Genomic DNA, 23,084 nt, shown 5'->3' on the forward strand with positions numbered 1-23,084 from the left:
TTAAGGCACACTTGACCATTCTGTGCTTCAGTCTCTTATTTGCAAGATGAAAGTGATATATAGGATCTTGTCAAGACTAAATGAATTAGTATTAATAAAAGCAATTAGAACAGTGCCTGCCTGACATATACAAAATGTATAATTCTTCATTACTGCTATGGCAACAATATGAAGTATATAATTATTTATTATCATTTATTATTTCTCCAGCCCAGGTACTCTTTCTGCCATTATTTATTTAATTATTATTGCTTCAGGTATTTAGTGAATTTAACCTTGAACTCTTCTCTTTTTTCCTACTTCTGAAATTCCTGTTATGAATATATTAAGCTTCTTGACCATCCTCCAAGTCACTTATCCTTTTTTACATAATTTCCATCTCTTTGTATTTTAGCTCTGCTTTTCAAGTTATTCTTGAACATTATAATCCAAGTTATAACAAAAATCACAGAGATATGTTCTACTTTAGTTCACTTATTAATATTTTTAGTTTAAAAATCATAATATTTTAGCTTTAGAAGAATATGTGTGTCACATTTCACTCTCTTACTTTCTTTATTTAAATCTTATGTGGTTCCTCTAGCTCTCTTACATTAAGAAGGGAGCCACAGCCCCTTAGATATCCTATTATTTTTCTTTGTTGACTTACTAGGGCCAAAATATGTTTGCTAAAGTATTTTCAGTGGTTGAAATCCTGTAAATGGTATCACTGAGCATCTCTTGGTTCAGCAGAAATGGAGTTAGAAGTAGAAGATGTACTTTCAGATTACCATGTTCCCAGAACCCATGCTTTTCTTTATTTGATTTAAATCTTGATCTCAAATTTCATTTAGGGTAAGGAAAGAAGAATGATTACAGTTTATTGTTTTCTAAACTGCTAGTGGTTCCAATAGTTTATATTTAAATATAAATTTATATAACCACCTACAAATTTGGAATGTTACTTTTATCTTAATATAAATATACATGTTTCAGAAAAATTAAAAACAAATGATCAAAAATATAAAAACATAATGCTTGATAAGAATTTTTCCTTACTGTCAGTTTGTCTTGCTTGTACCAAGAGTTAGAAATGTTCCTCCAAATGTCTCCTTACCAACAAAGGAGGTCTGAGAAAGCATGTAAGAAGTAAGAGGAAGCACAACTCAATACCAGCCTGATCCAGTGCCCCCTTGGAGCTTGTACCCAGAGCAGTGCCCACTCAGCTCAATCTTGGGTAGGCCAATGCAACTAAATATTTAATTTCAAAATAGGGATGTCAGGTATTTTTCACATTTCTCATAAGTGTTTCTCCTTTTTATATACCTTAACAAGTAAGGAAAATCAAGTTCTGTAAGTCTTGGTGGTTATTGTGAGCATCAGAAATACCCTGATTTGGGAGTATTCTGTGTCTACAAATGACATGAGTAGAAAAGATATTAAGGTAAAATAAAGATACTTAAAGCTATCTTAGGTCAGATTACCTTATTGAACACAGACCTTGGAGGAGGAAGAACACAATGTCTGACACATTTTAAGATCACAATTCATTCTCATCTTATTAATTTTAAATAAATTGCCATATAAATCATTATTTTGTTAACTTACTCCCCTTCCATATTATATTCTCCTTAGAATTTAGTGCCAGGGAAATGTTTCTCTCTCCTGAAGAATACTTTGCTTCTTTCCATTAGGTACCCTCTGACTCTGACCGATACCTGGCTGTCCACTGAGGACCCTGCTTCCTCTATAGACATATCAAGTGATGGATGTTTTTTCTCCCACATCTGAGTACCACTAGGCCTGAAGGTGGGGTAGGTGTCCTGCTTGCTCCTTATCTCCTCTTTTGGATAATTGATTCCTTCTTTCTGCCCAGAGTCTCTCAGGGCCCTTGAAGCACATGCCTTTAGAGCATCCCAGTCATGTATAAGATCTCACTCCCTGTCATCTTATTAGAGTATAAACCATATTCCTGTCATAATTTGTGTGTGTGTGGTACTGAGGATCAAACTCAGAGCCTCCTGCATCTAGGGAAATATCCATTCTGCAGCAGAGCTACATCCCCAGATCTGTAATTCATTATGATCTTCATAGCAAGTCAATAACCTGCCTCTTAGTTTTTTGGTTTCCCTTCCTCTAAGAATCTGCTCTAGGTGGATCTTAGGCCTTATCATATCCATAACAATATCCCTTCCAGATTTCCCCAAACTCTTGTTTTTAGCCTGGCATGATGGTATGCTTCTATAATCCCAGCTTCTCAAGAGGCTGAGGCAGGAGGATCACTTGAGCCCAGGAATTCAAGGCCAGCCTGTGCAACATAGTAAGACCAGCTATGATTCTGCTTTTAACCACCTTCTCTTTCCTGTTTGCTTCCACTGGTTCCCTAAGGATTTCACCAGGGACCTCCAGTCATTTGACCTACTATTTGTCACTCACCACCTGTCCTCATTCCCTTCTTTATAGCTTATATTCTATGCTCTGTCATTATAGTCATTATATATTATCTTATCCACACTTATAACTCCTCTTTTTTTTTTTTTTTGGTCTTTTTTCTTGTTGTTAGAGCATTATGGTTACACAGTCGTTGGGTTCATTCTGACAAAATCATACATGCATGAACTTTGATTTACTCCATATTGGTCCCCGTTTCCCCCACTTTCTGTCTCCTCCTCCCTCTATTCTCCTCCCTTGACTCTACTGATCTTTCTTTTGCTCCCCCACACACACTTTTCTACCCCCACACACATTTCTCCTTATTTTGCTCAAGCTTCCACATATGAAAAAAAAATTTGACCCTTGATTTTCTCAGTCAACTTATTTTACTTAGTACAAATTGTGCCACTATAAACATAGATGTGGCTGGATTGCTATAGTAGGCTAATTTTAGTTCTTTTGGATGAATAACAAGAAATTGGATAGCTAAGTTATATGGTGGTTCTATCCCTAGTAACTCTTCCTTCTTATTTAACTTAAATATTAGAATCAGGACAGAACTTCAGCATGTTCTGCTCACCAAACCTACCAGCATATCGTAATCTGTGCCCACACATTCTGCCTTGTTGTCATTACAGGAGTGAACTGTCTATTTGACTCCAGTACTTGGGTACTGGATTCTGTTTCCTCTTGTGGACTGAGGATGTTTCTCTGCCTCCTTTTATATAAGAAAAAAATGTGCTGCCTCTGCTTCCTTTCTTCCCATTCTCTTGTATACACCCATTTCCATCAGGCCTCATCACCAGTATGCCACTGAACCTGCTCATCTTCTTTTAGCAAGTTACCATTGTCCTTGAAACAGATTTTTTCACTTTGTTTCAGAACCTCCACTCTAGGTTCCCCTCCTACATTCATATACGATGCTTCTCATTATGCAGATCTAGATCTTCATCTTCTAAACATCAGTATTTAGGTCTCCAAGACCTAACATATAGTCTTCCCTTTTAACTTCCCTGGATGATCCCATCAGTTCCACTGTATTAAATACCATTTATAAATGTAGACTGTTTTGTAAAAAGAGCACTCATATAGTCTGTTCCCAAATTAATATCTGTGACTTGAACCCTTAAACTCTAGATTCATACATCCACTGACTCAGTTGATGTCTATACTTGAAGGTCTGAGAGGTTTCTCAAAATTAACATGTCCAGAGAAGTGTGCTCTTGTCTCCTCCAAATCTTTTCCTCCCCAACTCTTTTCCCGTCTCGGTAACAGGCAGCTATTCTCCACTGCTCAACTGAAAAAAGTTGAGTCATTCCATACTGTTATCTTTCTTTAATATTCCACATCTGATTCTTCCTTATGGTACTACCTTTTAAAATATATTCAGAATCCAACTGCTTTTAATCCAGGCCACCATCGTCTCCTGCCTGGACTCCCTAACTAGTTTCTGGTTAGCACTCTTAGCACTCTATGGTCTGTGGTTGGCAGAGCAGACAGATGATCCCCTTGAAATATCCTGTCTCCTAATATCATGTGACTCCTTTACTCAGACCCTCTACTAGTTGCTCATCCTTAAAAATAGAACTAGAATCCTTACAGTACCTACTAGATCTGACATGATGTGATCTCCAGAGTGGGAGTGATGAGTTGTTCCTCCAAATTCCTATTCTCCTCCTAAGTACAGATAAGATTACTTTCATGGATCCTTGAAACCATGTGTCCATTGACTTCAGCCATTTAAGTGCTAGTGGAAATGATGTGGCACCTTTCGGCACAATTTGTCATGCTTTCCCTCCCTCTGCCATGGTTCTGGCAGTACTCTGAGAGTGACTGCTTTATCAGCCTGGGTTCCAGAGTGAGGAGCAGAGGCCCTGGGTATCCTACTGCAGGTGTGTAATATGAGCTAGATGTTGGTTTAGACCTCTAAGGTTTGGGGGTTGTTGTACCTGCAGCATACCCCATCCAGCTCTCCTGGATGGCATCCCCTGGCTACTTCCCTGATGATATCGTCATCTTTTTCCTCTCTCTCATTTTGCTTTGGCCACAGGGGCCTCCCTCCTAATCTTCAAACATGGCAAACACATTCCTGCTTTAAGGTTTTAACTACCTGAAATGCCTATTAAAAGTATAAAAAGGAATCTTTACTCCTGAAATATGGACTCTCCAGGTTGGAAGAAGACTTGTTTTATGGTAGACCTATTATGGTAGATTTAATAATACCTAATTTGTATTTCTGTTTATAGCCTGGTGCATTTGTTTTAGATCCAATGTGCGGACTTGGAACAATACTTTTGGAAGCTGCTAAAGAATGGCCAGTAAGTTGTAAAGTTTGGTGTAAACTAAGTAATGTATTTACTTTAATCAGCATGTGTGATCTCTTGCCAGTTATTTACAAGTAGATTGTCTGTTTAGGGATTATTTTTAATTATATGAGTACCATTCCCTGTTATTAAAATCGATTCTGAAGAGTTGATTAAATTGTTGTGTTACTTCTTTTCTCTGTGACAGGATTCCAATAATTAATCATGGGGATTAGATTATATTAATCCCCAAAGTGTTTAGACATTTGTAATGGTAAAACATTAATAGATTTTAAAATTTTAATAAAAACTTTTAATTTTTAATTTATATAGTATTCTTATAAAAGAACACTATAAATTTTGTTATAACTTGAATTTTTTTAATTATTGATATAATTTTCACCATTTGAGAAAACACAAGATGTCCTTAATTACTGAAATATCTAACAGTTGTATTTATACTGAAAACCTGATTTTCTTTCCCCATAGAGTGCGTACTATATGGGTGCTGATGTCAGCGACTCACAGTTACTTGGCGCATGTGACAATCTGAAAGCTGCAGGCCTTAAGGATAAAATTGAGTTGCTTAAAGTCTCTGTTATAGGTAAGATAATAAAAGCAAGATCATTTTTCAATATATAAAGGCTTAACTTCCGTACCTTATAATATATCTATGGGGCTAAAACTCAGATTACTTCCAGAATTGTAACTTTTTAATTTTTCAAAAGGTTTATGATTGAGAACCAACATTTAAAACATAAGCATGTAAGTAAAAGCATGCCTTTTTATTTTTTATTTTTTTTAAGAGAGAGGAGAGAGAGAGAGAGAGAGAGAGAGAGAGAGAATTTTTTTTTAATATTTATTTTTTAGTTCTCGGCAGACACAACATCTTTGTTGGTATGTGGTACTGAGGATCGAACCCGGGCCGCACGCGCACCGCTTGAGCCACATCCCCAGCCCGTGCCTTTTTAAGTAGTATTTGTTGCATCTCAATTATTCTTATTTCATAATCTGGGACCAGGTAATATAGGCATTAGACAGCAGTATAATAGTATAATAGTAATAGTAATAATTTTAATTTCTTTCAGATAAACTATATGAACTGTTCTGAATTATTTTTCCTTCTTCCTACTTCACATTAGATAGTACCCCTGATATATACAGGAATAAGTAACTACCTGTCACAGTTTGCAAAACTAGTACTTTCAAGAAGCCAGGAAGGCCTGGGGCAAACCTGGACCCTGGACCATTGGTCACCTGTGAGGTAGAGAAACAATTGCTGCTTCTTTACTGATATGAAATCAGCAGTGACAGACTTGACTAGGAATCAGATCTGTAGAGTCCTGTCAAAATAACATTTCTCTAATATCCATGATATTCAGATTATTATAAAGTAACCTCACATTTCTTATTTCTTCTGTTTCTTTAACACACCTCTCTTTAAAAATGTCATGTTTCATTTCCAGCTAAGGAATTTGAGTTTTCTTGGCACTGGATAGGTATCAAGCCTATAATCAAGAGGAACAAAATATCGTTTAAAATTTTTTGTTAAAATGGAAAAGTAGGAAAGATGAGTATCAACAGATCAAAACATGAGGATAACTTTTGTGTAAAAGCATAATAAAGCAGCCAAGTTCATTGAGATCTCATAGTTGATTGTGGCCAGTGACTGCATTTTAGACATTCTGCCAGTAGTCCAATAGGACTCTGTGCATAAGACACAAGTTTCCAAAGTAAACTGAGAGACCATCAATCAGACTGAAATCAGCTTTCACAGACCCTAATTTCCTTAAAAATGTTTCTGAGACCTTTAAGGAAACTGGAATCATTTCATCAGCTGCTCCAGAGCAGTGGTTTGGAACCTTTATATTTGCCAGAGCACCCTGTAGGCACAAGGAAGGGAGCATAGAGCTGCCTACCAGACCCCCACCACACCCCTTCACGTTTATCTGTTTTCATTTTGGAGGCATTTCCCATGAAGTGTTACTTTAAGGAAAAAAAAAAAAGCAAAGGCACTCCACTGTTTTCAAAACAAAAGGAGTTCTCTGTGGCATCAGGTAACCAAACAAATCCTAGTTTTTGAAAGTATCCCTCTAACTCCCATGGTAAGAATAGACTAGTGGAGCAAGGGTGGAAGCAGTAGTCCAATAAGAAAAGATGGTAGCTTGGGCCGAATTGGAGTACCTGAAGGTGACAGAAAAGAGGTCAAGTATTTATCTTTGAAAGTAGATCAAACAGGATTTGTTGTTGGATTGGGCAATGGAGTGTGAGGGCAAGAATGAGAATAATAACTTTCTGACAAGCATTCAGAGGGTGCAGGGAAGCCTGAAGGAAGAACAAGTTAAGAGTTTTGAACCTTTTCAGTTTTACATGATTATCAGATACCGTGTAGAGAAGATGTCAGGTTAGTAGCCCAGCATGCAAATCTGGAGTTGGAGAGTACAGATAACATTTAAATCCATGAGATCATTTAGGGAGTGAGTATAAACAGTGAAGGGAAAGAACTGCGCTCTTGAGCACTCTCAGATGCTTTGAGTGCTAGAACTGAGTATCTAGTAGAGGAATAGCCAATAATGTGAGAGGATCCAGGGAAGAGAGAGGGTAACCAGCTGTGGGACCCACTGCCAGTCGGTGAAGTAAACTGAGGCCAAGGGTTGTTTCTATGGAGCAGCAAGAACATAGGCCTGCCTGGAGTGGGCATGAGAGGTGGGAGAGAAGAACTTAGAGATGGCTAGTTGAATTTCTGTGGTTTTTGTTTTGTTTTGTTTTGTTTTGTTTTGTTTTTTCTGGACTGGGGATTGAACCCAGGACCTCGAGCATGCAAGGCAAATCACAGAGCCCCCATGAGGGCTAGTTTAGATCATTCTCAGGAGCACTTTAGTTGGTAAGGAGAGCAGAGAAATGGGGTAGTAACTGAAAGGAAGAATATTGGGAATCAAACAGAGTGTGTTTGTTAGTTTGTTTTCAGTGCTGGGGATCAAAACTATGGCCTTGCACATGCCAGGCAGGTGCTCTACCACTAAGCTACATCCCCAACCTTAAATGAGAATTTTTTTAGAAGATAGAAACCAAAATTAATTTTAGGTACAATGTGTTTGTATGTCAAAAATCAATGATAAAATAAAGAGGAAGAATATAGCATTGCAGAAGAGAAAAAAAAATATGCTCATTTACCATCCTCGAGGCTCCTGAGAAGGGAGGTATCCCAGTGCACAAGTGGTGGTACATGCACTCCTAGGACAAGAGAAGGCAGAGAGGAGGACAGTAAAGTTGTGATGGGTCACACCAAACTAGCAGCAGAGGTTAGTGCACCTTTCTAGAAGCCTTTGTTGATGTATCACTATTTTTATTACAGTTTTTAAAACTTTGCAAATTTAGTTTGTTTAAATGCCTTTCTTTGACTATTACTGAGTTGAATGTTTTTCATGTAATGTCATTTATAGATTTTTCTTTTGTGAATTACTTGTTTTTAGAATGGCTTTCAAGAAGAAAGACTAAAGCATCTATTGTAAGCTGTTTTATCATCATAGACTTTAATGGTGAATTTTAGTCTGGAGATCTGTAGATCTTACTAAGAGAGCCAGTATTAACTCTTTAATTATCAGCCCTCTGTTTCATATCTCTATGTTAGAGGTGGATATTCTAACTAAATTATTTTTTCTGTTTGGTTCTGCCTTTAACGGTTCTCATCATAAGTACAATTTAGAATGCTGAGACCCATGAATCCCTTTTTAACACTGACAGATTTCAGGATCTCACACCTATTGACTGTTGTAACTAAGAACATGTGTGAATTCTGGCTTTATTGTTGTTTCTTTTCTTTTCTGTGTAGCCTTCTGAGAAATCTGAACCTCTCTGTATTCTTTGTATTTACAAGATGATGATAATAATACCTACTTTCTGAGGCTTTGGTGAGGATTTATACATTAATCCATATGGCATAGTGCCTAATACATATTGTGAATTAAAGACCTCTGTTATGTGTGGTTATGTCAAAGATATGTGGAAATGTGCACTAACCTCTGCTGCTAGTTTGTGACCTCTCTCAAAACTACTGACCTCCCGTCTGCCTTCTCCAGTCCCAGAGCATGTCTCACCACTTGTGCACTGGGATACCTCCCTTCTCATGTGCCTCAAGTATAGCAAATGAGCAATTTTTCTGTTTTCCTGCAACATTATATTCTTCTTTTTTATTTGATCACTGATTTTGACGTACAAACACATTATACCTAAAACACCCATCATTATTTATGTTTCTACACAATCTCATTCTCTCTATTGTGCTTTAATGACTTTATTTTTTTCTACTTTTTAAAGTAATATTCACTTTGTTTTATAACTCTGTACTACTATAAAAAAGAAATTGTATGTATTTATTCCTGAGTTTTAATCATCATGGCAGTTAAGAATCAAATGAATATTACGTTATAAGTTATCTTAGGAAATGACAGTTCATCACTGTTTGGGTTTTAATCTATGGATATATGTACATTCTCAATATAAGATGAAAGCTGTAACAATCAGATTTGAGCCAGATAAACACATTTATGATTTAGTTAAAATATGAACAGCATAGGTAGGAGCTGGGCACAGTGGTACATGCCAATAATCCCAGGAGCTCTGAAGGCTGAAGCAGGAGGATTGTGAGTTCAAAACCAGCCTCAGCAAAAGCGAGGTGCTAAGTAACTCAGTGAGACCCTGTCTCTAAATAAAATACAAAATAGGGCTAGGGATGTGGCTCAGTGGTCAAGTGCCCCTGAGTTCAATCCCCCGTACAAAAAAAAAAAAAAAAAAAAACAAGATAGGTAGGTAAAAAGGAATGTTTTCAGCATTCCTGATTAGACATTCTACACACGTCACATCAGTGGTAGAGTATAAAACAACAAGATTATTGCAACTACTGTACTTTGTTCTCAGGTGGCGTTTATTGCCAGTAGTAGGATGGGCTTTTTCCACCACATCTGTCCATGCACCATGCATGGTTACATTTTCCTTCATGCTAGTGCATTTTCCTGCTGCTCATCCTGCCCACGCTGCCTTGGCCCCTACTCTTTCAGCACAGCATCTCGTGGCCCATGCCGTCTTCTACAAGATTTGTGAAGCTGCCCGATTACCTGATTTGGAGAGTCAGGGCAAGTGGAACCTGATTATTGGGTTGTCCATGAAGTATGTGTAGGAAATAGGGGAAAGAAGCTCACCACCTAGAGAGTGTCCTGGCAGCAAAGGTCTTTTCCTTTGTTGTGTACTATTGTTATTGTGTGTATTGGATGATCATATGGTATCATTTTATTGTTCAGTAGCACTTCTGTTTTATAATAAACTTTTTTAGCAGCAATAAATTTTTTAAACATGCATTTTAAATTAAAAAGTACTGAGTTTCCATTTCTCAAGAAAGCTAATGATGAACACATAACTTGAGTAAAATGTCTGTTGACATTTACCATCTACTATGAGGGCATAAATGAAAGAAATCTGTGCATGGCAGCATCTAGCATTTACTTCAAAACCTAGCAGTTATTTTAAGGATACTTGGCCAAAGCCAATTATTTATCACATGAAGCTGAAGAAAATGCATTTAAGTATCACTCCATGAAGCATAACTTTTCATTTAGATTAAATAACTATTCTTCTAAATTAATTTTGCTCATATTCAATTCCAAGTTTTCTCATGCGCATAAGCAAAATGAAACTATGGCTATTGATATCTTTTTAGCTCCACTAGAAGACCTTTGCAGACAAATATTGCCAGTTTTGTAGCAACATCTTTGGATACTTCCAAACAAAATCAAATTAAGCCAATTCCAGTAGTAGTTCAGCTTTTCTCCCCTAATTCTTGGAAATGTAGATTTTTCCTTGTGAAAAATGAAACATCCTTGTAAATGTTACCATAAATTTAGTTCAGCATTGCATGTGTCTCCACTTATGCATTAATTTGGTAGACCAACACAGGAGAAAAATTCATATCTTGCTAAAACCTACGGAGAAAAGTACCTGAAATTTAACATGGTACCATATTAACTCGTAATTACCTCTGGTTTGCAGCCTTCTGTCAATTGATATAGAAACTTTAAGTTTTTAAAATAATCAGCACTTTATTTTTTAAACATACACAGAGTAATTGACTGCAAGCTATTTGTAATGAAGTTTTGCTTGAATGCAAAACTATACTGCAGTGTAGTGATACACTTTCTCTCTGTCATTAGTTGGGTTTAAAATTTGAAGCATTTGAAGAACTACTTTGTAAAGCAGTCCTACGGTAGTGCTATAGGCTTTGCTTAAAAGATAAACAAGTTGCCTAATTTTGTTTTCATTTTGTTCAAAATCCATTGACGATCTGTAATCAAAGATTTCAGCAAATGGACTAACAGAACTGTTGCTTTTGAATTTTTTTGTGAATTGCAGTTATTAAAAACAAAGTTGGCAACAGGAAGACATTTAAATCTATCTCTAAAAACACCAAGAAAGACATGAACACATTATTGCAAGCTCAGTAATCTTCGAGATTTAATTCTCAAATTGTGTAAATGTACTTTGGATATATTGTAGGAAGAATCTCTTGATGACTTTCATCATTTTAATTAGACATCTGTGTCTTCTAAAATGGAATGGAATGAGATTGAGAAAGCCTTAATTTTGCAGTATCTAAATTTGGCAAAACAAAAGAATAGTAGAGTCAACTTGAATTTTGTGTTGTGGAAATATTTGTCAAAGGCATTCTGGAAGGACTGTGAACTGGAGGACTGAAATCTTTACATTATCTATATGAAAAAAAAATAGAATTGAGAAGAGTCAAGAGTATCTTCCATTTTGCAAAATTTGCTCTGATCTCTAGAGTTACTTTAGCACATGTAAACAAAGTATTTCCTCAGATAAACATATTGTAATTTAAGAGAAGTTTTTAAACATGAAAGTGAAGCTTTGAAGATCACAGACATTTTATTAAAAAGGCAACTTAAAGTTCCTATTTTTAAAAACACTGTATTCTTCAGAAAAATACCAGTGATGACATGGGATTAGAAACTAATACGTGTACGAAGCTGGTCAGTGTGTGGGTGAATATATACCACAACTATTTTGCCTATTACTATTTTAAAAGTGCATGGATCCTTATTTTTAGGTTCCCCATATTAAACCAATAGTAAGTATTTCATAAGTATAAACTTTTCTTTCTAGCATCCTCATTCTTGGCAGTGTTCCTGACTGTACTATTGTATGGCAACCAATCCACATGCCACACTATATGGTGCTTATTTAATTATTATAGACTTCTGGATCAAGATGGCAGATTAAAATTTCAGTGAAGGCTTTTCATTCTCTTACACTTAATTGAAATGAGAAAAAGAATAATAAACATAAAGGAAAAAATCTATCAGCAGCAACTAAAGAAGGGAAAATGATCTAATGCAGTGAACTTAATTTTATTTTGGCCACAATGGAAATAAGCAAAGTTATAGAGCAATTGCCAATAGAATAGTGTTTATTTATAATGTTCTGAGATCCCTATTTATAAGGTTACTGAAGCAGAATGTGATGCAGAAATATTATACATAACTAAAATGTTATTTTTGAGGAGACATTTTCAATATGAAACAGTTCAGGCAACATTTCAGTAATAGGCTTTTGGCAGGGGGAATTTTTAATAAAATCCAGACATTTAAGAGATGAATCAGCAGAGGAACAGAGATTGAATTAATTTAAATATAGAACTAATTTTAAATAACTATGGGAATTATTGTTATGTGACAGACATCAAAGTAATAAACCTGGACACTGGAAAGAATAACAAACAGCAGAAAGTATAGGAAGGAAACTAGGAAGAAGAATGTAATCAATTCTATAAAAGCCCTCAAACAACCTAGTCTTTGTTAAGTATATACATAAAAAAGATACCTGGAAGGCCCATAAAACCTTCTGAAAGAAAATACCTGGGTGCCCTAATGAGTTTTAGGCAATTTTTACCCACTTTTTTCTCAGAAAAGGGGAAAATGGGGCAGTTTTTTTATTCAAAGCAACTAGTATTTTAAAACTTTTTTTTTCATGTTTTTCAATCATCCTGAAGAGATGTTTAAAAAAATGATTTTTGCTTATTTTGAGCTATTTCTATTTTAGTCTTTTCTCTTTAGTTACAGGCATACTCATAGGCAGTTTAAAGTATTTAATAATTAAAAAGCCTTTACTATGTATTTAGTCCTACAGGTTAGGTGCTCAGAGTTTTAGAAGTTTTTTTGAACTCTTTGAAGGATTCTGGCCCACTGGGCTCCACCTGACTGTCATCTCATATAGACATCAGAGAGGACACTGTAAATAATAATTTAAAAATAGCTAGTATTCATGGAGTGCTCACCATGTGCCAGGCACTGTTCTAAATGTTTTCCCCCATTTATTAACTTCTAAGGTAGGCACTGCCATTCCATTTTACAATGAGGAAACTGAAGCAGTAGCCTCCCAGAGTCCCATAGGTAACTAGTCACAGAGCCAAACACAGCAGGCTGTCAGCCTGCACTGCACACCACAGCAACGAAGTTCAGATTATTTCGTCCTTGGTTGGAAGATGTCACTGCTTAATTCTGGAACTTTTTAAAAAATTAGTCTTGTCTACCTATGTGAATTTTATTCCTTCTAAAGTTATTTATAAAGCAGTTTAGCAAATTATATAATATAGAAAAAATGGAGAACAACCAGAACTAAAAAAAAAAAGAAGAAGAAGATTACCAAACCTGGACAAACTGGGCAGCTAATAAACTAATTTATGGGTAGGTGCTGTGTGTGTATCAGGAGAAGAAAGACTTCTAATTAAGCAAAGTTGAGTATATCTTGTAGTTCCTTATATGTAAAACATTTGATCACTGTGATTTCCTCCGTTATTTATTGACTTTAGTCATTTTGCAAAAAGTATAGAAAGGCTGAAATGGATGTGTTCAGTATCAGCACCCTAAAACACAGCACATGAGGTGAAACATACCTTGGGTGGGCTTTGGCTTATGATAGAATGCTTACCTGGGATTTAATTTCCTGCCTAGGTTTAAAAGATACTACTGCCTTTTTTCTAACACTCTGCTTTTCTGCTGCTCTCTCACAAGGTTTAGGATTAGGAGACAGCCAGCAAGTGGTCATTAGACTTTGCCAGATAAGAGGAATTTTTGTTTTGTTTTTAAATTTCCTGCCAACCAAAATTTATATGATATTTAACAAAGATTATTTAAACTTTATTGCATTTCTATAGGATTAGGTTGCATTTTTGCATTGAAATTTGAGAACCCTTCTACCTTATGCATACTTGATTGACTTGATGGGTGGGAAAGGGGAAGACACACACAGGAAACCTGGGTGCAAAGGTTGGGTATATTGCCTTATATAAATGTAATGCTGAGAAGAAAATGTTAAGAGGAGCAGGAAATTTCAATTTAATGATCAGATACCGTATTTAGTTTTGTTTAGCGACGATATTCATGGTGTTGGTTTTTGATCTTATAGCTTTTTCTCTAATCTTAGGGCTTTTATAGATATTTTTAACTTTTTAAGTTCCCCCTGAAAAATATAATGATAGTTGTGGATTCTCTCTTAGAAACTGAAACCTATCTTACAAAAATTTATATATAATAATGAAAGGGAAATAGAATATAATGTTGTAAAAACATTTTCTAGACAACATATTTCTTCCTGAATCCCACAACTCTCTATGCATGTAATATGTCTAGAAAATTGAGTTTTTATGGTTAATTTAAAATTCCACTAAACTTACATCATTTTATAACATTTGAAAACCCATTTTTTCAAAGGACAAAATACAGTAAATAACTATTAATCTTTAGATATTTGGAAAGCATTTTAAGATCATGTGGTTACCTCGAAGCAATATTACCAACCCTAAATTTTATTCAACATGCAAAACTAATTGTGTACTTCAGTTTTCTCATTATCTACGTTACAATATTTGACCTTACTATAATAGGATTCTCTGATTTCTGTATTTCAGAATTGCCACTGCCTTCAGACAGTGTCGATATTATTATTTCTGACATTCCATTTGGAAAAAAGTTTAAATTAGGAAAAGACATCAAAAGCATTCTACAGGAAATGGAAAGGTGAGTTGTTGAATTTATTTTCATAATTTTTTAGCTTCTGGGCATTAAACCAAAATATATCATTGCTCTTAACATCTGATTGCATTATTTTTCCCAGATTTTTATGGTTTAATTTCTTAAGATTTCAAGTCAGAAGTTTATAATTGAAATAAATGTTATTCCATATCATCTTGTATTGTAAATTTTATTCAGAAAAAAAAATTTCTATTTCATTCACTGGGCTGCATAATTTGCATATATGTTTCTAATCCTCACAAAAACCAACACTGTACAGATGAGAAACTGAATCCCAGAAAGTTGAACTTCCTCATGATCACATTGATGCTAAAACAACTGAAAGGAATCCTGTCACAAGAAACAGTGAACAAGGCCAGCATTGGCTGTGAAATGAAAGTGCAGCACAGGACATTGTTCATCTCAGGGCTTCTAATTTGACATCAGGGAATATAATTTAATAGAGGGGTTCAAACAGTGAGACCTAGATATGTATTTTTCTCATTATTTAAGTTGGTAAAGGCGTGAACCTAGAATGCTACAGGAATGAATAGACACCAAAAAAGATCAATTCATGTTAAGTTGTTTCATATGGGCTTTTATTTGATATATTAGGATAACATAAATGTCATAAGTTGGGCTGGGGATGTGGCTCAAGCGGTAGCGCGCTCACCTGGCATGTGTGCAGCCCGGGTTCGATCCTCAGCACCACATACAAACAAAGATGTTGTGTCTGACAATAACTAAAAAAAAATAAATATTAAAAATTCTCTCTCTCTCTCCCTCCCTCCCTCCCTCCCTCCCTCCCTCTCTTTAAAAAAAAATAAATAAATGTCATAAGTCTACCATGTGAATAATGTGTCACATATTCTTAAAAAATGAACACATATTAGAGAAACTTCAGTGCCAAGGATGACAGTACACAAAATTAAAGCTTGACTCAAAGTCTAAGCCCAAGTCAGAGCCATCTCACTGTGTCTTGTAGGTTGGGTGCTTCACACTTCTTTTTGAATTGTCTTATTTCTAAGCCACTTCCCCTCCTGCCCAGTTACCTAACTTTTAGGGACCTTTCTTTCTGAGCACCAACTCTTAATTCAGATATCTCCTGAAACCCATATACTCCCTGCTTCCTAGTATCACATTCCCCTACATTTTCACATTGCATATTTTGCATTTTAAAATTTTGCATTTTAAAATCATTGCAGAACTTTTTTTTTAATATTTATGCCCCACTTTCCCAGCTACCCTCTACCTAATTTAACTGATCTGAAGTAGGACCTGGATGTCAGTACTTCTTTCTTTCTTTTTTTATTTATATATGACAGTGGAATGCATTACAATTCTTATTACACATATAGAGCACAATTTTTCATATCTCTGGTTGTATACATAGTATATTCACACCAATTTGTGTCTTCATACCTGTACTTTGGATAATAATGATCATCACATTCCACCATCATTAATTACCCCATGACCCTCCAACCCCTCTGCCCTATCTAGAGTTTGTCTATTCCTCCCATGCTCCCTCTCCCTATCCCACTATGAATCAGCCTCCTTATATTAAAGAAAACATTCGGCATTTGGTTTTTTGGGATTAGCTAACTTCACTTAGCATTATCTTCTCTAACTCCATTGGATGTGAGTACTTCTTAAAAACTCCTAGTATAATTGTTGTGCAAGCAGGATTAATAACTAAACCTTTGAGCCTAATAAGGTAATTCACCATTTATATCATTAACCGATTCACAGTGAGATATTAATATGTGATCAGTGACATGCATTTAACCTGGACCTTTTCAGAACAAAGATGACTGACTCAACCTAACTGAAAATCTAGTGCTGCCTATTTTATATATCTGCACAAGTCAGGAGTGAACGGGTAGGAATTTGAATAGACAGTCCTTTCAGCACTAGTAAATTATACCAGCCTGACATTATCTAGGCTGGTTTTTTATTTTATTCCAAGTAATTGAAAGTGAAATAATGATAGATTTGACTACCCTTTTACCATGGCAGTAAATTTAAATATTTACCTGAGAATCCAAAAGATGAATAGTCACATTTCCTGCATAATTAGAGCACCTCCGTAGGACCAGTTCAAAGTGTGTGCATTTGAATATAAGGGACTTTTCCATCTCCTGTACCCAGGCTTCCTTGCCACCTGCCCCAACCTCTGTGATCTGACTTTCAACTTCTTATGGTTTAAGGTTTGATACAGAAAAGACAGGATGCTAGGGTTAAGAGAACAGGCTTTGGAGCCAGGCTGCCTGGGTTCTAGTCGTGGCTCTAACTCCTCATAGTTCTTCAGTCATAGGCATACTGCCTGACTTCACATCTTGTGCATAATCTTTAAATCTTAACACCTACCTTGCAGCCTTGTTCAGAGGATTCAGTAGATTTAAAGCTTTTAGAACAATGCTGGGCATCTAGAAAATGCTTAGTATCCATTAGCTCTTGCCTGATTTTTTTAGTGTAAACTACTTCAGATCTTTTGGGAAGGAAGTGGGGGTACATATAAAAATTTAAGTACACATAACTTCTCCCAGTGATTTACTGATGATTTAAGGCCTTATATAGGAATTTAAAGAGATGGAGAGTTTTATTAATAAAAAGAAGAAAAAATTACAAGAGGTCAGTAAACCTGTTCATTATAAGCAGTGGAAATAGCTGATCCTATATGTAGTATCATACATGCATCAGAATTAAAGTTTTTCAGACAAATGATTACTCTATTGACTTGAATTAGGCACTCTCAGCTCAATTATTTCCTCTTTTAATTCATTTAAATATTACCCATTTCATGAATACAGAGCATTTTGAGGAATTTAGGGAAGTTTAATATGGGTTTTCTTTCTAAATATAGCCATGTAAAATATATGAGCAAAATTAGAAATTCAGCTTGCTCAGCTTGAAGGTGGAGGCAGTCCTATGTGACAAAAAGACATGAGATGATCAGGGAAGAAGCAAAATTTCAGTGAATTTAGAAGTTGAGAGAGAATAAAAAGAGACCACAGATGTTTGGAAAATGTTTGAGTGAATACTGAAGGAAAGGTGTTTTCAAGGACTGTGAGTTTTGCAGACCGCCTGGAGCAGAGATTTAGTACGTGGGTAAGACCTACTATATTTCATGGTCAAATAATTTAGAATTATTCATGTCATCTACTCTGGTCTTGCAGGTCTCTCTTTTATCTTGTTTGATACAGAGTGTTCCCAACTTATGAACCACAAAATTTCTTTTCAAGAAATAATATCATTATCATCATCAAATACCCCATATGCTAGTGTTCAAAGGGATACAGTTTGGGAAATATTGCTTTGTAATTTTTGAATAGCTTTCTTAGTGAGAAATTATATGTAAATGAAAATATGCCTACAAAATGTTAAATTTCCATGTGAGTTTTACTTTCTTTTTGCCTCCATTATTTTAAAAAAATTATAGTAAATAAGTTGGTGATAAGCATCTTGCCTTGTACTTCGGTATAAATAGATACTTGTTAAGTAGAATCATTGTTAATTTACTGTATCTTGTTTTTTTCCCCACTCAGCAGTATGTCATGAATCTCCTTTATGATCAGTTGTATTGTACCTTATAATTTCCAATAATTGTCACAGTATTATATGTGTTACCATTATGTAACCAATACTTATGGATGTAGGTAATCCTCAATTTTTTTTATTTTAATAAAGAACAATGCCTTGAACATTTTTACAGTTTTTCAAACTTACTATATGATCAAGTTGCTTAAAACCAGTATCTTAGTTTCTTCATGTTTAAAATTACAGTGCTAACCAGCCATACATAAAAGGACAAATCAGAGTGTTAAATAATATGTAATACAAAATATTTTAAATGGTGCCTAGTACATGATAAGTGCTCAATAAATATTTGCTATCATCACATTATCAATATTATTCTACTACTGCTGTTATATCTTAGAATAATTTCTTAGAAGTGAAATAGATAGATAAAGGTTATGTACATTTTGTATTTTTGATACATTATTGATAGTTACTGTTCCAAAACATTTCCCTCTTTGAGAGTACTCATTTTCTCATAATCTCAATTGTTTATTTTCATCTTTGTTAATACAGTGGGTAGAAGGGTTATATCTCATGTATTATTTTAATTGTAATGTATGTGTTTAGAGACATTTGTATGTTTTCTTGGCTGTGTCCCATGGTATACAACTGCATCTGTCTTCATCCCACCTCCTTGTCTCAGGAGAAGTCTCTCTTCTGGCCAGGGTATCCTGCTCATTCCCTCCTTCTCAAGGATAGCACTCTGCCCACTTCTCATTCCTATTTTCAGCTTAATTTTCTCCTCATTTTTTTCCCAGAGAATCAGCCATTTTTCCCCATATACTTTGTGAGTATTTACACAGTTCATCACTGCACGAGGTCCTGAGGATAGATACAGGCATCGACTAGGACAGAACAGGCCCCAGACCGCCCTGTGTGGGAAGATGGATTGTTAATGAGTCGACACACAGGGTCATTCCAGATCATAAGTCAAATAAAATAGGATATTTTGCTGGAGAGTGAGAGAAGAGTAGTAGCTACCAGAGACAGGTAGAAAGTCAGAAAGACTGCTCCATAGAGGTGACATTTGAACTCTGGGACTTTAATGAGAAAGCACACAAAGGATGAGAGTTAAATGCACAGCAAACAGCAGAACCAGCAGTGCCAAGGCGAGCAGCAGCGGCTGGTGAGGTCGAGCAGCTGAAGGAAGGTCACTGCGGAGGGAGGCAGGCAGGCAGCAGCCTAGGTGAGGTCGGTTGTGGAGGGAGCTTGAACTGACTGAAGGGCCGTAGAGCAGCTGGAGTCAGCAGGCATTCGCATCTGTCTTCTGTGTGGAAACTGGGAAGGAGAGTGGGAGGGGTACTAAGAATGGAAATAAGGCCTATCTATCAGGAGATTGTTACTAAGTCCAGACAGAATATGAATATGCAGATGAACATGTGAAACAGTGTGGAGACAGAATTATCTGGGTTTCCTGGTGGATTCGATGAAAGAAAGCTCCCTTCGCGCTTCAGTCTTTCCCTGTGACTCTTGGTCCTCTAGCTTCCTTACCCGTATAACTAAATTTCTCAAACAGTCCACTCTTGATATCTCTGCTTCCTCACCTCCCATTCTCACTCAACCCCAGCAGACCCAGGTCTATCTGCTCCTGTCCTCATCTGTCCCTAGGTTCTCTGATGACATCTTATAATCCTGGTCCTTGTTAGTCTTGTAGCATTTGACACTGTGAGACCATCCCCTTCTTGAAACTACATCTTGGGCTTCCAGGACATCACAGTTGTCCAGATTGTTCTCTTATGATATCTGTTCATTGTGCTCCTCTCCCCTGACCTTCCTTAGACCTCCTATGTCTTCCCTGGTCTTTTTTCTCTCTTACTCTGTTGCCACCCAGATGACCCCCTCTGCCCTATGGCTTTGTCTGCCTTTCACTAATGAAAGCTCTTGTCCCTCTACCTCAAGCCTGGTCTTTCTCGGTGCTTCCAAACTGAGTACCCTGCTCTCTGGGAATCTGCACTGTGCGTTCCTCAGGCACTTTCTAAACTGAACTCTGCTCTTCCTACTCTTCCTCCTCTTAACCTCTGTTTTCCCCATAAGGCTGGTGGCTTTCAGTGACCCTCCACCTCACGCCTTCCTGCGTCTCACCTCTTCTGCCTCCAGCCACCTCCCTAGCTCCAGCCTACAACTTCCTGGCTCAGTCCTGCTTGTCCTTCAGCTCACCACACAGACATCTCATCATTGGGGAATTTTCCCCTCTTCTGTGCCTGGATTGGGACCCACCTCGTGTGTTTCCAGGGCCTTTACATGTGCCTTCATGGTGGCCTTTATCACCCCCTGCACTCCTCACGTGCCTCTCCCCCAGTGCTCAGTAAATCTGCACCTTGTCATGGTTCCACCTGAGGCTGCTCAGACTTCAGCAGAGTAAATGAATCCTCCTCAAAGGGCGATAGTCACGGTCTGCCCCGCTTTGTCTGAGCTTCCCTTTGCCATCTCTTTGTTCATGTTCTAACTCCTCCCTGGTGACTTTCTTCTGCCATCAGCCTCCTGCCTACTCAAATATGCTGATTCTGTAGACTCTGTCACTCGCCTTTTTCTCTGTACAATCATTTATTAGAATGTGACTACAAATTACTTTGAGGGTTGCCTTTTAAGTAGAGTAAAAATAGATAATTAAAGCAGATTTGTACTAGAGATTCAATAATTACTATAATGAATATGCATTATGGAAGATACTACCTAATTACCAAAAATCCTTGTATTTAAATAGAGAAAATTAAATTTCAAATTAAAAACATCTATTTTAAATAAAGCAGGATTGTTTGTTGTCTAAAAAGAAAGAAGTACTCATCCTAATTACCCCATTCTTTGTCACAGAGTGCTGCATGTTGGTGGAACCATTGTCTTGTTGCTTAATGAAGATCACCACAGGCTCCTTAAAGACTACAGAGAGGGCAATAGCCCTCTCAACTCCAAGGGCAGCCACACCCATGAACCTGAAATTAAGAAATGCTTGAATCCTGAAGAAAACACTGGCACATCAGAGATGGTCCCATCTTCACATGAAACCAGTAACAACACGTGCTTAAACAAGATGTCACCTTTTGGCTCTTTGGTGCCAGTGGAATACTACAAAGTTAGCTTAGGAAAAACAGAAGCATTCATATGCAAGTATAAGAAGTCACACAGTTCTGGACTGTAATGGATTTGGGCTTGCTGCTAGCGAGCCAGGTGGAATCCTGTTTGTCCTGAGACATTTTTTTTTTTTTTTTTGGCACTGGGGATTGTACCCAGGACTGTTCCACCACTGAGCTACATTCTCAGCACTTGCTATTTGTAAATTTTGACACAGGAGACGGGGACTCACTCAGTTACATAGGCTGGCCTCGAACTTTGATCCTCCTGCCTCAGCCTCCTGAGTAGCTGCATACTATCTTAGACCACCACACTTGCTCTGAGATTCTTTATAGCACCCACAGTTTCAAGTAAATACTCCCCTGAAGACAGGAGCTATGGTGAATTGGCACTCTCTCATTAAGAATTTCTGCTTTATGCTCCAAAGCACTCTACATTCTTGACAAAGAACAGTTATTGAATATTTTGGAAAAAAACTCATGTTCTAAGGTCTGTCAATATGAAAATCCTGTTCTGCCATGCACAATTTATGAGCAGAGACTTCTGCTTCCAAATAAATATTTCTAAGGGTTCACATGAATCCTTCAGTCAACACAAGGTTGAGAAATTTTAACTATCAGGTTGTAGAAATGTAGAAACCTTTATGTGTAACTTTTTTTGATATTAAACCTGATTTTTTTGAACCTGTAATTTTCTTCTCCATTGGAATGAAAATAATTTTTATTTGCAGTGCATTTTATACAGCTCGTGATAAAAAATATCAGTGAAAATAACAACAACATGAATTAAGCCAGTAGCCTCCAACGTGATAGAAAATGAAGTTTACTTTTTTTTTCTAAACAGCATTAATAAATTGCCGCCTTATGTGTCTTGTGTTGATTCTGTGAGAAGAAGAAATAGGAAGTTGATGAAAATATAGCTCTGATTTTTTTTTCAACATCCTGATATAGTGGCTCAACTTTTTGCCTGACTTAATACCATTCAAACAACCTGTGTTTGGGAGATTTCCTACTATGTGAAGCCCCAAAATTTGCTTTCCAACCAAGGCATGGTCTGTCTTCCAGGCCAGTGTCAAGCTACATTACACGTGCAAGCTGTGGCATTTGTGCCTGTGAGCAGCAGAAAAGTAGTCACCAGAACATTCCTGTCCTGAAGCTTGCCTCTCTGGCCTTCCTAGAAGTTCTGAGAGCTACCAGAGCTACTGGCTACCTCAACTACATTCCTTTTTTGTTAAAATTGTGTAGATTTGTCTGTTAGCAACCAGAACCCTAACGTAGAGATACTCTGAGGGGTTTCAAGCAACATGCCCCCAGACAGGTGATTGTGTTATTGGTTATCTGGCTTGCTTAGGGTTAAGGATGACTTAAGCTAGTATTCTAGAAAGTGTGTGGCATGTGATGATGGTAGAACAATTCATTATTCCTATGCTTATTCCACTGCTATGAGAAGCATCAATAACCTGAGAAACATAAGCAGGATTGAGGGTGAACTATCTACTTTTAACAGAATTTGACAACTAGAAGAAAAAGATCAAGATTCCCGTAGTCCTTATTCCTTGGGTTAATGCAATGGCCTCAGCTATGGGCGACTTTGCTCCAGGGGACATCTGACCATTTTGGCTGCTACATCTTGGAAGAAA

General features: G+C 36.8%; 1 protein-coding gene across 1 annotated transcript in view; it reads left to right on the forward strand.

The window, feature by feature from the left end:
* The window catches only part of THUMPD2 (THUMP domain 2 tRNA and snRNA guanosine methyltransferase), a 43,526-nt gene extending 21,296 nt beyond the window's left edge, over nucleotides 1-22,230 (forward strand). The window contains exons 7-10 of the mRNA XM_081264955.1: nucleotides 4,659-4,730; nucleotides 5,205-5,319; nucleotides 14,692-14,800; nucleotides 21,188-22,230. Coding sequence (XP_081121081.1) covers nucleotides 4,659-4,730; nucleotides 5,205-5,319; nucleotides 14,692-14,800; nucleotides 21,188-21,512 — 621 coding nt within the window. The 3' untranslated portion in view covers nucleotides 21,513-22,230. The remainder of the gene's footprint in view (nucleotides 1-4,658; nucleotides 4,731-5,204; nucleotides 5,320-14,691; nucleotides 14,801-21,187) is intronic.
* Nucleotides 22,231-23,084: the final 854 nt, after the last annotated feature.

Source organism: Spermophilus citellus, assembly GCF_964194105.1.
Source record: "Spermophilus citellus genome assembly, chromosome: 13".
Classification (NCBI taxonomy): Eukaryota; Metazoa; Chordata; class Mammalia; order Rodentia; family Sciuridae; genus Spermophilus; species Spermophilus citellus.